General features: G+C 38.3%; 1 protein-coding gene and 1 long non-coding RNA gene across 5 annotated transcripts in view; one reads left to right on the top strand and one right to left on the bottom strand.

Moving 5' to 3' along the window:
- Nucleotides 1–193: 193 nt before the first annotated feature.
- Nucleotides 194–2,976, bottom strand: LOC108244021. Its single transcript, XR_001808905.3, has 3 exons — nt 2,662–2,976; nt 1,744–1,876; nt 194–1,241 (listed from the first exon to the last, which is right to left on the bottom strand). It is a non-coding gene; the product is annotated as an uncharacterized LOC108244021 (long non-coding RNA).
- Nucleotides 2,974–17,989, top strand: part of phldb2b (pleckstrin homology-like domain, family B, member 2b) — a 38,882-nt gene continuing 23,866 nt past the window's right edge. For 3 of the 4 annotated variants that reach the window (XM_037973069.1, XM_025008987.2, XM_025008985.2), the window contains exons 1-5: nt 2,974–3,207; nt 9,883–9,939; nt 10,053–10,176; nt 11,515–11,613; nt 12,517–12,600. In XM_037973069.1, coding sequence (XP_037828997.1) covers nt 3,175–3,207; nt 9,883–9,939; nt 10,053–10,176; nt 11,515–11,613; nt 12,517–12,600 — 397 coding nt within the window. In that variant the 5' untranslated portion in view covers nt 2,974–3,174. Of the gene's footprint in view, nt 3,208–9,882; nt 9,940–10,052; nt 10,177–11,514; nt 11,614–12,516; nt 12,601–15,341; nt 15,564–17,989 lie in introns of those variants that run through there. The other variant, XM_037973070.1, reaches the window with a different exon arrangement.

Below are 17,989 nucleotides of genomic sequence, written 5' to 3'. Positions count from 1 at the left end.
ATAAAACCCCAAATAAGTAAAAACTGCTTTTATGTGTGTGTGCATTTGTTTATGGGCCAAGGTTCAGTTTTATATTTATCGCCCGCTGCTGAAAGTCAAGCAGCAATAATGTTTTTGTTCTTTTCTGTAGTATTAGGAAAATATCTCACAATTTACTGGACAGATTTTAATGAAACTGTCAGAGAGTAATCATTGTGTACACATCTATAACTGATTAATGTTTGGAGTCAACTTGATTCAAAATGGCCACCACAGCTAATCAGCTTTTGCAAACACAAAAATGCTTATAATTACTCAGAATTACAGATAATAAGTTATAGATAATAAGTTTATGCTGTAGAAGCTGATAATTATCCTCAACATATACAGTACACCTTGTGAGATGTGGCTATGGCGGCCATCTTGAATTAAAACTGTGTCATGAAAGGCTGCATCCTTCAATTTTTGCACAAATAATTTCCATCTTTGGAAACACCTCCGCACTTTGGCATTTATTTCCCACCACACGTCTTTTCTCTCCTCTGTTTCTCTCGGCTCTGCAGCGGCAGCAGCAGTCCAGTGGAAACATTTAGCTGCATAAATCAGGGTTAGCAGACGTCTTCATGACCAAACATGGTGCAGTTTGTTGGCACCTCAGTGGCAGGAATATTGTAAAACTTTTACTTTTGCACTGAAAATGCACCTATTCTGAGACAGATATTTATTAGTATTTAACTCAGCCAAGTTTAACTCCAAGCAGATGAGTAAACTTGGTTTCAGTTCATTTAGCCTCTGCTATTTCCTCTGTGTGATGTCAAATACCGGCGTTAACCGGGTCACTTGGGTCTATTATGCAGAAAATTGTCAGTATATCCCTTTACAGAGGACAGTGTGACTCTGATGTTTATACAGCTGTAAAAACAACCGTGTCTTATAACCATCCTTCCTCTGAATGAGGTGAGTAAAGACAGAGAAAAACTGAACAAAACAAGTAAGAAATCAGCTGCAAAATATTTTTAAAAATCCCTTCAGATTAAAGATTTTTCTAAATTAACCCGACTTCTCCAGGCAGGTTTCTCTAATCCCTTCCTCAAAAGCTCCGGAGTTCCCGCTCAGCCTTCCAGCACCACATGGGAATCCTGGAATTCTGTCGGGAATGCCATCCGACACTCAGTGGCCCACTTCAGCCCACTAGATCTGGGATGATGTCACTGCTTCCAGCCACCCATGGCGACATAATCGTGTGACAGCTTCTGGAAACACTTGACAAGAAAGAGAGTTTGAAAAGGAACTTTCAGACAATTTTCTGGTAGTTTTATTCTGGTAATGTTTTGATTTGTTTATTTGAATTTGCAGAACTTTCAAAGCATGCTTTAGTCAATAAGCCATAAAAAACTCAATTAGCATGAAGCCCTTTTGACATGTGGTTGTAAATATCAAGAACGAAAGCTGCTGGCTTTTTAGATGAGAGGATTTAGACTTTGAATGATCTGAATTAACCAAACAAGCTTGATTCTGTGAGCTCAGACTCTTTTCTGACTTGGTTTTGGCCAATTGATGCATGAAATGACCCGTCTAGCATTCCTTGAGCACATTGCCCACCACCTTTCATGCCTACAATGATCTTATGTTGAGAAATGATGGAGTTATATTCAACATCTTAGTTTAAAACAATAACATGAAAGTCGGCATGCCCTTATTTTTTTAATTTAACAGCTATTATTAATGACTAATAAAAAAGATACCTTTGCCAAAGAGAATTACCTGTCTCGGGTGCATGATTGATGGTAAATCCTCGTGCCTGATGGAGAATAATGCATGACTGAACATGTTGCTGAGGTGCACATAACTCATGCAAAGAGCAGCCGAACACTGCTGACACTCCCCCAGTGGAGCACTAAATAAAAAAAACACAGATATGTGTTGAATATGTAAACAGAGGAATAAAGTGTGGCTCACTGACTGCATGTTTTTCTAATCTTCAGTAACTTCATGCTGCATCTGTCTCACACCTGGACCCCTCAGGTACATCTGGGCTTCTGTCATTCAGCATAAGATCAACTTAGTCTAAAACTCAGACATGAGAGGTGGAGGGGGATATGCATTCCTTTATTTTTGGACTAAAATAAATAATGTGTCAGTATTCCTAACTTGTATGCACAATGAATCTGAAAATGGACTTAAAATGTGGCAATTTGAAAATGAAAGCTTGATTTGAAGATGCTATTTGCAAGCTATGAAATCAAATGTAACAGTGGTTATCTTGAACTTTATCTAATAATGCAGTTTGAAAGAGTTTTCTCTGGGAGGTTTGCAGATACAATGAGATGCAGAATGAAATGCAGACCCACACACAATGTAAACAAAGGATACATACTTTACTTAACAAATCTGAGTTCTTCCATGCACATTATGACTTTTGCTTACAAATGTTTATTTTAAGGACACATTAACCAACAATATTATAAAAAATGTGCATATTTTGTTTCTTACGTTATGAATTCTTATGAAAAGTTTACTTTGTGATAAATACCTTTAAAATTATTAACTAATCCTAACAACCGTATTTTTTTGCAGTAAATTCCTTTGTATGCTTTGATTTGATGAACTTTTAGACATTCTCAGTGCCTACTGCATGGTCTGAGATTGTATTACTCCAAGGCTTTAACTCATGCAACCTACCAATCAAAGTCTTCAGCATGAAGACTGGATAGCGTCCTGTGAAGAGAGATTAGTCCGTAACCCGTCATTAGGTAAACATTCTTATCTCCAGAAGCCAAACCCTGTAAGTGTGAAAGAATGTTCCTTCTCTTCTGCTCTCCTATAGTCACCGTCTATTCTCTCTGGACCGGTTCTTCATTTAAAAGAGGTCAATTTTAGGTCTGTTAACACCTGCATATTATACTCTGAGTGTGTGTGTGTGTGAGAGTCAGGAGCAGAGGGAGACTCCCTCCCCTTGTTCCCTGTCCAGCTCTGCTTCCAGCTGTTGCTGCATTCCTCTACACGTCGCAGTGGGTTGAGGCCGCAGGCTCCCTTTTTCTGCTTCTTTAATGACGTTTCTGTGTTTTTGTACCTTGTGCTGGAGGATCTGAGGAGAACAGATCTTCGCTGGACGTACACATGGTGCGGGGAACGTCTGCACAGTGAGAAGTAACTTTCTCCACCTTGGACTGACGGATTTGTTTTTCCAGCACGATGACAAAAGTGGCCAACCCTGCTTCAGTAATGGTAAGGATGACTTTACGTGGAATAAAAGCAGAATTCTTTAACTTTATCATCTAAATCTGTAAAAGCAGGAAAGTTGCTTGATTTCTGTCATTGCACTCACTACTGTTGATGTTTTTATTCTTTATCTTATTTATTTTATTAAACCAAAACTCAAAATAAAAGAAAAAGGTCTGAGTTATAGTTTTGACCGGTTTAGTTTCGGCATGAGCCATCACTGTCTATTGTCTGCTTTAGACAGAATATTTCAGGATTCAGTGAACACTGTTTACTTGGAACTCTCCTAATAAATTTAGGAAGGAAGCTTTCTCTTCCTAAAGCCCCTTCACATTTAAACAAGTCTTTTTTTAAAAGTTTAAACAGTGAATGACTGCCATTAACTATTAGAGCCAACTGTGCCTGTCTGTTAGCAAAATATCTCATGTACCACTGGACAAATTTTAAAGAAACTCTTGGAAAATAATCACTGTATGTGCATCTCAAATTTATTAACATTTAGACTCGATCCTAATCTTAAGAAACACAAATATGGTTATTTCTAGGCCAGTTTTACAGATATTGAGCTAATATTTGATGTGGTAGTAGCTGAGAATCCTCCTCAACACATACTCTGAGATTTTGCAGAACAGCCCTTATGAGGTTTGACCAAAACTGACGTAACTCTGTCCCTTCTCAGCATAAGATGGTGGCGGGTGATATGCATTCCTTTAAGGAATTTGCTGGAGTCACGTGTGAAAACAAGTTATCTCCATCTTTCAGCTTTGTGATGGATTTTTAACCACAGCTTTCAAAGTAGCACCTTATAATGAAACATAACTCCTTAGAGGAGATCAATTTAAGGAAAGGACATTTTTTTGTTTTGCTTCTTGTCCACCAGGAACAGAAAACTTAGCAAAGGTAAAATCATCATTCTGTGACTCTGAAGTTGGATGATTTTCCAAAAACATAAGAAACAAAAAATGTAGTTTAATATGAAAGGTGTTTACTGTTATTAAAATATACTAGATTTATTTTCAGATGCATTCATTAAACTGAAAGACATCAGATGAGATGGGAGTTTAGTGCAAATATTTGATATGTGCAGGATGGAATCATATTATGTTTGGAAGCCAGTGGTGCAGATGGAAACACTGCTGTCTCTTAGGAATCTTATTTCCTTCATCTTGATTCCTAACCAGTTGTGATTTCATCTATTTCCACTTTCTGCCTTTTTATCTCTTCAATCGGTTTAGTTTCTTGTGTTACTTCAAAGCTCAGCCTCTCCTCAAGTAAAGTCCCAGTTCTCCTCACGAGCTAGAAATATTTTATTACAAAATTTCCCTTTTCCAAATCGCCGTCCTTCCTTGTCTCCTGGTCATATCCGGCTCCTTAGAAACAAAACATCAGTTGATCCCCTGCATATGGCTGCTGATCTAATCTGGACTTTTCCACAGACACAAACAGCCTGAACAGAAAATCAAATCAGATTTCCTCCACTTTCAAGTCAGCTGAAATAACAATAGACTTTTTCTTTTTTTCCCCCCATGAGGATTTTGCACCTTGCTGACAGAATTAAAAAACAAAAGAAGAGAAAAGGAAAGGAGTGTGTGAAAGAGTCTGAGAGTGGCAGATATTTGTTGATTCTTAGCAGGAGATCAAGGTCGGGTTATGGTTATCAACTGTCAGAGTTTTTACCAAAACAGACACACGTGCAGGGAAATGCACAGGAAAAAACACGGACACGCTCAGAATTTCATGCGTGGACTGATCAAGGACATGTCCAGCATGTAAAAGGCTGTCAGCGGACGTGTTGACTGGACTCTCAGTCTTGTTGTAGACATTACTGCACACACAAATGACAGAAAGAACAAAACCCCATTTAGTTCTGCGAATTGCTCAATATGAGGGACTCCGTATTAAACGGCATCGCTGATACAATGCGTGCTTTGTCAGGTGGGAGGAGGAGAGGGTATCGCTGGAATGTCAGGGGAGGGAGTGGGAGAGACGCAGAAAGATGGAGAAGACACAGGCAGAGACCGCTAATATGCTGTACATGTAATACTGCAGAATATGGAGCAGATAAGAGAGAGAACAAGTCATTTATTCTACTCTCATCTCTACGGAGAGAAAATAGTCTCAAAATATCTTTGCGTGTGTAAAAATAAACCTAAACGCAACATCTACGCACAAATCTGGGAGCTCCCCGGAAGCGTGAAATGAGTCTCGAAAATAGTTGTGCACTCGTAACTGGATCTGTAAGTAACTGCAGTTTTGTGTGTGTGTGTATCTGGCGACTTGTGTGTACTTTTTCAACATTTGGAGGCGTAGGAAAAGGTTTATTTTCTTTTTAAGGCTTACAATCATGTTTCACAGATACAACTACCCAAACTTACACACAAAGATGCTTACACGAGTTACAAATACATTTTTACACACACACAAATCCTTTTACACACGCACAGATATTTTGAGACTATTTTCTCTCCATACATCTCTGCCAATGAGTCAAGTTGTACTCCAGGGCTGTGCCACCATCTGTAGAAGTTGTCTCTCTTCATCCTACAGGACAAGTATAACTTCAGTCACAAGCAGACAGGCGGAGACAATTTAACTATTTCTTTCAAAAGTGAAAGCAAAACAAAAACACTCCAATCCTTATTCTTGTAACTTTTAAATGTAACTTTGTATCCTCGTCTGAAAAGCTGAAGCCAGTTTGTCACCTCATGATGCTTGCAATCTTTATCATACTTATTTTTACATTAAAAGAACAATCATGGTGTCTAACAGTGAAGTGGAAATGCTGAAAACAGACAAAACCACACAAACAAGAGAATGAACAAATAATAGTGATAATAGAATCAGAATCATCAAATCTGATGGAATTGAAAAACTGTAAAGGTTCTTGAAGTCGGATGAAATAAAAACAGAATGAAGACATATACCAGTCTGAAAATGCTGTCTTGTTTTTTATGACTTGTCTCTCCGTTTATTTTCTCCTTTTTTCTTTCACTTTCTCTTTTTTCCATCATTCTTTCTGCAGATGCAGCCTTTCAGAGGTTCAGCTGCTCTGCAGATGGCATCAAAGACAGATTATTTGTGTGTGCGCTCTGTTATACTCGTGTCTTGTGATTCTTATGAGCATTGTGCGGATATGAAGTCGTTTCTTAGGGTCATGGTGAAAAGTCAATACGGCTTTTTGCAATTCTAATTAGGCAACAGTTCAGATCATTGTCGTGGGGGTTCTGTGAAAAGATTATGAGCAAATAACATCTTACCTGTTGCAGATAATGTTTTGAACAACCTCAGTTTGGAGAAATTGCTTAATTCTGAGCTGGTCTCAGGGGGGCCAAGGCCAAAGTGCTGCCATCTTAAAACACCTTGAGTCTCAAAAATGTCATAGTTGTTTGTGTGAATGCATTTTTTATAAACCTTTACATTGCTGTTATTTTTACATTACACAGTTATTTCACCAGAAATGTGATGATATTTGTGGTGGAAGTGGCACAAGGCTGCAAGCTAGATGATGAGTTTCATTTCTGCGTTTAAATTACCCTTTAATTTACCTTTTATGTTCATGTTAATGTCAATGTTAATGACTGTGCACAGCAAAACTGTCAGCAATGTAAAGGCTTATAAAATAGTGTTTGTTTGAACCAATATGACATTTTTCAGACTGGTCTTTGTCCCTTTTAGCTCATCAGTCAGGTCAGAAATAAACTCTGCAAACTGAGGTCATCCAGAGAGCTATCTACAACAGGTAAGACATTAACTGTTTGTCACCTTTCCACAAAACCCACTTAAAAACATCTGTACTATAATTTTAATGTTGATTTAGTGTTTTGCTGCCGTTAGGTTAAGGTTAGAGTTTAAATAGAGTAAACCTATTCAAGTTAACCTTTCAGAAAAAGTGACAAGTTTACCACAACAAAATCCAAGACTATCTGAAGGCAAAACTGAGCTTTAATCTTTGCACATCAGGCTTGGTGTTTTAATATGATGCCGTGAAAACCAGACAATAATAAAAGGGTAAATCTCGAAAATCTCGAAAAGGGCTGGACACACCTCACCGCTCTGCTTTAATCAAACAAAGTCACGGACTCGTCGTGACGTGCCTTCACAGAGGCTCACCTGGAAAAACATGGAGCGTGGGGGCTGAAGACAAAATACAGCAAAAACTGTGAGGAACAACGGGATTAAAAGGGGTGATTTTTTTTAAAGAAAGGGGCAAAGTCAAGAAAGACAAAACTAATTTAGAGAAGAGAGGCAGATAGAGGAGTGAAAAGCAGAAATTTTTGTCATTTAACTCAAAATATTCATCTTTAAATGGATGGTTTGGGCATTTTTGAATTGATGTTCTTTCAGATAGTTGTCGGTATCTGCTGTGACATTAATCATGAGAGAAAAGAGCAGATGGCTTCATTCAGGCTATGCTAATGATTTGCCAAACGAAGGCCCGCTTTTTAAAAAAAATAAATTTTCAGGCTTATAAAACAACTTTCTCAAAATGACATTCTGATGTGAAGGAAAGCTACATTAATATTGAAAGACTTTTGCGTGACACCGATGGAGACTCAATCTTTCACAGATCGGTGGGCGAGATCTAATAACTTTTAAAATATCATCTCGGAGGCCAGATGAAGTTATATTAAGACCAGGATCTGGCCTGCGGGCCTCTCACTGGCACGATCGATGCTGTGTAGTAACACAGACGCTGTACAGCTGAGAATACAGCGATAAACCTTCACATTTTTGTCATGCTAAAGTGTGGCCGAAGACTTGACCCTTTTCAGCTTACTCTGACTAATGTCTCAGTCGATATGGTGCAACTACTGATAACTATTTCACAGAACATCACTTCAGAAATGTCAAGAATATCCCTTTAAACTTCAACTTGTGATTGACCCACTTCTTTAGGGGGATTCTGTAGCGTTTGTTCAAATTATGTTGCCATAATACCCTCTGAGTATGCTTTGTCTACAATGATCAGTGGAATGTGGAGCCCATATCTTCTTGAAAGGAGGCAAAGAGCTGATGTATGACTTTATTTGTGGGTGTTTTTATTTGGATGGGGGTTATAAGGGTGCTGAAGAGCATATCTTTGTCTTTGGGGTTTTTGGGAGGTTGTGTCAGAGGCAGTGAGGGTGTTAAAGCAGCAAAGGAAGCGTTGTCAGAGAGGAAGCTGCTGCTGAATAAGAGGAAGCTGTGCAGGGCTGAGTTTGATTTGCTTTCCCTAGATTGGAGGACAAAATGGGAACGAAAGGAAGTGAGATTAAAAAAAGGCAAGAGGAGAGGACATGAAATGGGAGAAGTGCAGAAAAGATAAATGGAAAAAGGGCAAAAGGCAAGAAGGCTGCAGAGTTCGGAAAACACGAAGAAATATAAAAGACTTAACAGGAAGGAAAAACCCTAAAAACAATGTCGTTTTACTGACTGTAACAGCTGTTTTCGATGACTAATTTAGATTATTAGAGGATTATTATAGGTTTAAAGAAAAAAAACAACAAGTAGAGGAAAGGAGGAAGGAAACTGCAGGAGGTGTAAATCACAGTGTGTTCGTGGTTGTTTCATACGCTGTAATCATCTCTGCTTTGGTGAGAAACGTTTCCATCACACTGCATGTTTGTGTCCATGCATGTGGGCACAAAAAATAGTAGCAAGCTTTTTTTTCCTGTTGAATTGTGGGGTACTGCAGGATTGTCCTTGGCACGAGAAATGAGCATGTTTACTCAAAGCTACACACTCCTTTCATCTCCGTCCACGACCGTTTTTCATCATCTGTCATTTTATGTCAAACTGGAACTAGCTTTCTCATTTATTCTCACAGTTTACTGACTATTATGAAACATGTTTTGCTTTTAGTTTGAAACAAACTTAGAGATAATCACTCCAAACTGGAAAATAAAAACTAAAAAGGTTATCCTGAACTATATCAAATGGTGCAGTTTGAAAGAGTTGACTCCAATAGTTTCTTCTGAATGCAATTCTGAAATCCAGGTATGCACTAAATGTAAACAAAGCCCTTTTCTCTGGATACTTTACTCAACAAATCTGGGCTTAAATATGCATCAATGGTTGACCTTTTTCCATTGGCTTCAGACATTTACATAGCTGACAGCTGGTCATACATTAATCTTACAAATTCTTAATTTAAGGACAGATTAACCATTAATATGACAAACAAATGTGCAGCTTTTGTTTCTTACTTTATGATTCTTTTTTTGGAACTGGTCTTCTTGACATTGCAATGAGTACCTTTTAATTAAAATAAGAAGGGGATATTAAAAGTTACACAAGGCTTGTATTAACTTGTTTTAAATGATCTTTGAGATCTGATAAAGAAAAGACACACTTTGACAACTGACTTGTGGAATTACACACATTTAATGAACTGAGTGTGATGGAAACCAACAAATGGTGGAAAGAATGTTTTCATGGAGCATTTCAATAGTTCTTCCCATTAAATTAAAGCCTCTGTGTGTGTATGTGTGTGTGTGTGTGACTTTTTCCTCTCAAGTAGGGATTTCTCCTTGGATCACATTCAGAGTGAAGCTTTCTTTCATGTGGCAGCTAAATAAGCTAAAAGCAGTTTGTATGTGTGTGTTTTAGTTTGTCCATATGTAACTTTGTGTACCCCCAGTCCTTCATGTCTGGGCAGCTTTTGGTTGTATTTAAATGGTTTTATTTTGTGTGTTCATGCAGGAATCTGAGATGATGTTTAAGCCTGAGTCAGATCAGATATGTCCAGCTGAATCTAAGGTAAAAAAAGACACATTGTCACCTTTTATGCACTTTCATAAAATCATTCAGTGCTGTGCAGAATGCTTTTGAGAATGCTATTTGATTTATAAAATGAAATGTGTTGCTTCTAGTCTGCGCCTTTGGACCTGATCGACACGGGTAAAGGGCTGAAGGTCCAGACTGCTGCTCCTCATCTGGTCAGCCTGGGCAGCGGGAGGCTGAGTGTGGCCATCACTGTGCTGCCACTCAAAGAAGGTAACACACACACACACAGAGAAAACAAACACACTCATTTATTTACTGTGCATCCATGGAGACAGACCTTTTCTCTGTAAAATCTGCAAAAGTCCTTCAGAAAATCTGCAAAATTGTAGCGAACTTTAAGAGATTACAAGAAATGTCATCTCAGTGGACACAAAATATAAAGAAGGGAGGGATGACTTAAGACTTTTGCACAGCATGCAGTCCAGATGGTGGGAGTCCAGCTCATGTTGTAGCCACCTATCTTCACTTTCATCCCTGATGTACAGTTTGTAGACATGTAAATTCTCATCAGTCATGCAAAGCCTTGACGTGGAGTCTTGAGTGAAACCAGATCTCCTTCCTCCCTTTTTGCTTTTTATCTGCTGCACTTCTACAAAGCTGCTTTTTTAAATTTTTGTCTTTACTCTGTACTTTTATTTCTATAGTTACAAAAAGCTGCAGTTAGAGTTGGATGGGAGGAAAGTGCTCCTCTGTGTTGGACAAAAATCAACATGGGGGCCAAGACTAATTCATTGCACAGGAGTCCCTCCGTCCACATTCCCAGATTTTTCTTGCTGTTAAAGAAAACGATTCAAGGTCATGTGTACTGAACACCTGATAAAACGAGCCTACAAATCATTCAGCTAAAAAAAAAAACTGTCATGTTATGTTTTTAAAAAATGTTCTCAGGAAGAAAAGGGGAGTGATGAGCTCAGGGGAGAGCTAAATATAAAAACAACATAAAGTACTGAAAACAATGAGGAGCATGAATTTGTGAAATGATGTGGAAAATTATTTGAAAAGATGCATAAATATAAGAAATCATATAAAGAAATCACTTATAAAGCATATAAAGTACATGTGTTCACTATTTTTATGATAAAAAGTGGATGTTTGGGTGGCACACTTTTTGATTTTTACTTACTGATGCTTGTTTTTTTTGTTTTTTTTTTAATATTTTCAAAATAAATTTCATTTCATGAATGACAAGCTTCACACAAAGAAATGTAGATCTCCATTCTTCATTACTATTCTACTTCGCTGCCAAAAACGTAATTATGCAATCAGACGTAAGAAGTATTATTAGTAGCCTGCAGACAGAACAAGGAATACTAATGCAGACTGCTTGATATGTAATTAGTAGCTATAAAACGCAAGACACTCAAGACTTTTTGAAGCTCGAGGGATTTGAATAAACATTAATTCTCAGAACGATAAAACATTAACTGTGCTCTTCAGACTAGGACTAGGTTTAAAAGTTATAGATTCTGACATGCATGCTGTCAACACCAGTTGTTTATTTATTGTTTTATGACATTAATTCTTCTTGTTTATTTCACTGTGTTCCAGGGGTCACACGTATAGGCAGAGAAGATGCTCCCATTCCTCAGGATATCACGATCCAGGGGCCCGGCGTTGAGGCTGAGCACTGTCTTATCATCAATGAAGGTTGGTTTTATAAAAACCGTATCAATTTATTTTAAAAAATCTAATGTTGTATTCATAAAAGTAAGACATCCACCAAAACAGAAACTATTTTGACAAAGAGATGGGCAGCCAAATACCATATAAATGTTACAATAGACTGTCTTAATGGTAAATATTACAACAAAAAATGTAAACCCAGCACCTATATTATATATTGTTTTCTGTTCAATAAGGGCTAGATATCTATCAGCAAACACTGAAGATACTCATTGGAAAGAATGAAATAAAAATAAATAAATAATATATCTTGAACTTTACCAAAAGGTGCAGTTTAACAGAGTTTACTTTGGTGGTTCAGATTTATTAATATTCAGTTCTGTGCTGGTCCACACTCAGTGTAAACAAAGGACTCAGCTTAATTTACTGAAAAAGACTTGAAGGCTTGAGTCACATGATTGACCTGCAGTAGTCTGCCTGTAGTTTGTGGAGCTAAACAAATATGGCTGCTAAGTTTAAAGTCTCACCTGTTTTCAGTCACTGTAGGTAAACAAGCGCATGGGTTAGTTGGCATCTGGTCACAAATTTTGCTTACAAATCTTTTAATTTAAGGACATAAATACAAGAAAAATGTGTGCAGCTTTTGTTTCTTACTTTCCTATTTTAATTATTTTTTGTTTTGTCTTCATATCTTTGGAATGAGTACTTTTATAATGAATGTTTGAATCTAAATACAATCCTAAATTATACTGGAGGAACCACAAATTTGTGCTTTTGCTGTTGTTGCTGTTCGATGTGGCATTTTCTTTTTTCCTCAGGCAAATTCTGCACGCTTTTATACGCATGTTATGAGGAACGGTGACACAGCTTCACGTTCTGAGTTCACTATAATTTGGAGTCTGCCTAACATCATATTCTCTGTAACAGGAGGGGTGGTGACCCTTGACCCCTGCGGTCACCTCTGCAGTCTGGATGGAGCCCAGGTCACTGTGCCTACACCACTCACTCAGGGTAAGCTGTTGCACAAAAAGCACACGAAGATGGTTGAAATGCTGCCCCCTAGTGGTGAATAATGATTTTGAAGGAAAGCAGATTGTATTGCCCAGGGGGTGAATACTTTCAGCATTTCATAACTCCTCCTATTTGGTGTGTCTGTTTGTGTGAAGGAGGGAAAGCGGGTAGTTTGTGGTTTGCATTCCTCTCTCAGAGTATAAGTCACATGAGTAACGTTCTGCAGGGCGCACAGTGTAGTTTTCTGTGTGCAAACTCTTACATATAGTGGTGTGTGTGTGTGTGTGTGTGTGTGTGTGTGCCTCTGGTTTGATTTAATTCATGGTGGTTTGGAGCAGCTAGCTCTTAATGAGTCACTGCTTCCAGCAGCTGCTGAGCGTACATAACTCTTCACCTTGGATCATGGCAGACTGGAAAAGTTCCCAAAACACACCAGCATCCATGCATCCATTTTCTTTACCTGCTTCTCCGTCCCGGGTCGCGGGGAGCTGGTGTTTATCTCCAGCCATCACTGTGGAAGAGGCAGGGAACCCGCCAACAAATTCACCAAATTTGTTTCTTTTTTCTTTATTTTTTGAGTAAATGCTGAGTCAGCATTCACAGTTGTTTTCCTGTTTATAATTTGTTTTCTGTATGTTTTCTGCAAACAAACTACTTCTACATACTTTGTTCTACTTTACCCATGCATATATCAAAATGTTCTGTTTGACGGTAGATAGTGAGTTGTGACTTTTTTTTTGTGTAACTTTTTTATTATACACTGAGGTTTTTTTCAATTCCTTCAAAAACATTAATCTCTTCAGTGTACATTTCAACTACTTTTGTCTGTTTAAGCTACTTTGAGCTTTTAGTAACAGTTTACCTAATTTGAGCTTTTTTAAAATACAGTTTTGTAAATTTTCACTTTTAGCTACTTTTAGATTTTAGATACTGTTTTACTACTTTTAGCTCACAGCTATGGTTTTGCAAATTTTAGTTTTTATCTACTGTTTTGCTAATTAAAGCTTTAAGCAACAATTTAGCAAATTTCATGTTTTGCAGATACTGCTTCGCTAATTTTCATTTTCACAGATTTGTACTTTTAGCTACAGTTTTCCTACCTTTAGCTTTTACTATTTTGCTCAGTTTAGCTTTTAGCAACAGTTTTGTTGATTTTAGCTTTTATTTTAACACTTCAGGTAACAATTCATTCTTCAACAAAGTCATTCAGCACTCAACATTCACCTGTATCTTTCCAGAAAGTGCAGTTTTTCTACTCTTATCTTGTTTTTTAATCCCGGCCCATGACCCCGGTCATGTCTGTTTTAAGTCTGTTTTGAATCCTGATTGATTTATCTCTCGCCTGTTTGCCCTGTCTCCTCTCCTACCCACCTCCCAGTCCCCTGGGTATGGAAGAAAGCTTTCCCTTTTCAGAGACCTTGCAAAGCTTTCCAGTTTGTCTTCCTTAATTTTACATTTTCCACTTGTATTTTATCGATCGAGCGCCATTCTGGCTTTAATTCTTTACTTTTTCTGTCCTTTTTCATTGTGTCCCGCATGCGTCGCCAGACCCTTTAAAGTTAAACATTGACTGGCCGTTTTAGCTTTGAGTTGATTCAACCATTGACATCATCATGATGTGTCCACGCACACCAAGCCGGGGTGAGGGAAGAGAAAAAGGGCTGAAAAAGTTAGTAGAGTCAAAAGGGCATGGTTAGGAAAATTACGGAGAGCACATTTCAGGAACATCCTCTGGCCTCACATGCTCTGGGTTAGTCTAACCAAACACATATTATATTCACACAAGAGCACTGTAGGGCAGTCTGGAGCCCATTAGCTATGTTTAGGAAACGATCTGGTCTGCATTTGGGAATCTGGAGCTTGACCTGGAATCACATCAGCTTCACCGGCATCACACTGCAACAGCTGGAAGACACCTGCAGGACATGAAGCCTGATAACACAAATAATGAAAAAAAACAAGCACTTAGGTAACGTTTTAACTGAGTCTGATTCACAAAACATGTTGAATCTTTTTTTATGCCTCCTGTTTGGTAACAGAAACTCAATTTCCCAGAATTCCTATTGATCTGAAGCATATGCAAATCGAGACTGCTGTACAAAGCTGCCCTGTCTTTTATATATGCAGACTTCATGCATAAAACTATCAAACAAAGCAGTCAGACAGACTATAGAAAAGGCTGGGGGAAGGGTACTCAATAAAGACTTTCTTTATGGAGTAATTTGTTTGTTTCTCAGAGTCTCAAGTCCTTCTAGAGTCAGCCAGTCTGTAAACATAAACCCCTAAAACCTCTTCTCTCCATATTTCCTTTTTTAAAGTCAAATAAATCCTGTCTTCAGGGTGCAAGTTTGTCACTGAGGCACCATATTAAAGAATATGAAAACTAGCAAGTTTAAGGTTTTATTTTTTTTAGAAATAGGTAGGAAGACAAAGAAAGTTAAGGGGGCGTTCTCCACACATACCTCACTGTTTTACTGTCTTTGAACGTACCATCTACACAGAAAGGTGACGGCGTTCTTTACTGTTACGTTTCATATTGTTTATATTAACATGCATACGTATGATTTATCTTTTCTTCAGCGTAATGCAGATTTAAAATTTTATTTGGACGGATTTTAGATGGTTTATTGACGGTATTCCGGGATCGTAACAACCCCGTGTTTTGGGTGAAACTTGGTACGGTCCGGCAGTTAGGCTTTCTGGCAGAAGGAGCTCGCGCGTAGTAAATCACTGAACTTTCTCCGACACGGAGTCCGGGCAGCCGGGGAGGCGTTTCATCCAACACCGCGGCTCCGAGACCGATTATTGCCAATATATATATATATATATATATAGTTCCCAATTTTACCTCTCCGGAAAGAAAACTTATATTTTTGAGAGGTCGGTGTGATAAACCGCCGACTAACAAAAAAAAAACAGCAGATATTTCTCAAGTTAAGTGACCACTGAATGGGACTAATAAGGTTAGTAACGGATCATTTTACCGTGGCTTTATTCTTTATTTTTCTTTATTTTTCTATCTAAATAAGCTATAACTATCTGAGTTTCCGTGTACTATAGCATTACTTTCAAAAAAGCATTAAAAACTGCTTTACTACAGATAGATCCTCTTCTTTGTGGGTGTTAATTATATAAAATTTATTTTGCTTTCCAGCTTTTAATTTATCACATGATGGCTGATTCCTCTTTATATCAGCAGCTTGTCTGTACGCAATCTTTTAAGCTGATAAAACTGACTCTGTCTTCTCTGTCTTGACTGATTAATGTTTTATTATCTTACTGAAGATGTAAACAAACCCCCTTTATTTATTCTTAGCAGATTGGTTTGAAAACAAAAGCTTTAAGTTATGTCGGTTTTCTCCAGCTATAGCTTATATGTCAACCTTAAGAAAATAAAGCAATAAACAGATTTTTCATGTTGTTTGGAAGTGGTAAAGGCAGGCAAATTCTGCTGATGTCTGATTTGTTACAGCAGGGCAGGAGATGGAAATCACTGCTTCTCGCCTCCAGGTTGGTGGGATTTCTGGTCAGATTCGAGCTCACAGTTTGTAGGTCGAAGCACAATACCTGCACTTTTTAACCGGGCAAAACATTTCTGTGTGCCTGTGCGTTTTAAATAAACCAGCAGGTGTGAGTGAACACGACAAAGAAAAGCAGCCCACGGTGATGAAGGCCGACTCTGTGGTTTTTGATACCTGACACCTGAAAACAAAACCTGCCTCCTTCTGCTGCAGGGTATTACTTTGTTTATCCTGTTAGCCCCTTTTAGACAATTTCTTCTTTTGTTGTTTACCAGCGTTAAATGATCAAACCGTTGCATTGGAGTTTTCTGACTTTGTGTGTCTGATTAGATTAAGGAGTGGTGATAGTTGGTACCCAGGCTTTTGTTTAAGTTTGATGAAAGTGGGGTGGGTCGATGCACCGTCTGACAGATTTAAGATGGAGCAGATAGGTGGTGACGAGAAGTGTTTGTGACAAGCTAAACCTTCAACGGCTCCCTCAAGAACGACAAATCAGGGTATTCACCCTGTGCCCCAGAGAGGGTTAATTTGTGGTTTTTAAAGCTGTTTTACGCTCCCACTGGGAGCTGTGTGTGTGTATACGTATTTTCACGAATGAACAAATGAGGTCTGTGAGCTGCGGTCCCATCCAGATCTTGGTGATCGTTGCAACATTCTGATTGCAACAGTTTTCCCAACTCATTTGCTGTTGTTAATTAAAACTGGGTTTCACTTTTTGCCCCTGTTGAAATGTTTGGGGAGGATTGCTTTCCACGTCAAAACTTTAGCTTCATCTCAAGACTTGTTGGACGTTGGATCGAGGTGACTTGTTCATTTAGCATCCTATAGCCTAATGGTCTCAAATTGTCAAAATCCCTCCACTTCTGTTAACCAAACGGAGGAACGGTAACAGTTTCCCCTCCCATCACACTGTGGTGAGCGTAGATCTACATGGGAACAGAAATTGGCTCCAGACGGGAAACGGCCCCTACATCTGTGTCCTCAAAGACTCTGAGGTCTGACTTTGTAGATCACAGACTTTAAATTATCCTATAAATGTACATACAGACTAATTTTAAGTTGGGTTTTTTTGTTGCAGTTGAAGAGGGTCTTTAAATCGAATGCGTGTGTATCGGGGAGAGCACAAACTCAATTGGCTGGTAAACAAGGAAGCACATGAATGAGATTAAATGCGTTTTATTGTGACCAATATGTCTTGAAGCTATGTTTTTCAAGTTATTTAGGAGTGCAGATTTGAATCAAGTTCACGTGCAAGCAATTAGGGGTTTAATAATAAAACGGCGATTTTACGAGCACAGGATTAATTTGAGTAGAAAAAGTAATTTCTTTTTTATTTAAAACACTTTCTGAGTTCATCTTTGAGTCTTTGCTTGGATCACATAGGCAGACAAACTATAATGAATCTATAATTAAAGACCTTACATTCGTTGAAGGAAGGCATATTGTCTTTAATGATTTTGAGCTGATTTTGCCGATATCACAAAATGTCGTGCTCAGAGTGTGTTGTGGAGGACGCTCGGCTACAACCAGATCATATTTTAGCTCAGTATCTGTAAAACTGGCTCAGGTATAGCCACTTTTGTGTTTGCTAAGATTACTTTTCTCTGAAGGCCTTCTTGAATTGGATTGACTGCACAAATTAATCAGATTATTCTGAAAGTTTCACCATAATCTGTTTAGCGGTTCATGAGCTGTTTTGCCAACTGCGCGGACAAATCGGACACACACGCACAAACACGGGCAAAAAACATCAATGCTCTGCCTTTGCCTCCGACGGTCGGCTGTAAAAATGTGTTGAAAGGGGAGGATTGGTAAATAGGAGCTGTTAACTTAGGAGTAAAGAGGAAATTAAAAACGAGGTGTGGGGG

Source organism: Kryptolebias marmoratus, linkage group LG21, assembly GCF_001649575.2.
Source record: "Kryptolebias marmoratus isolate JLee-2015 linkage group LG21, ASM164957v2, whole genome shotgun sequence".
Taxonomy (NCBI): domain Eukaryota; kingdom Metazoa; phylum Chordata; class Actinopteri; order Cyprinodontiformes; family Rivulidae; genus Kryptolebias; species Kryptolebias marmoratus.
This window is presented reverse-complemented; position numbering and strand designations above follow the sequence as displayed.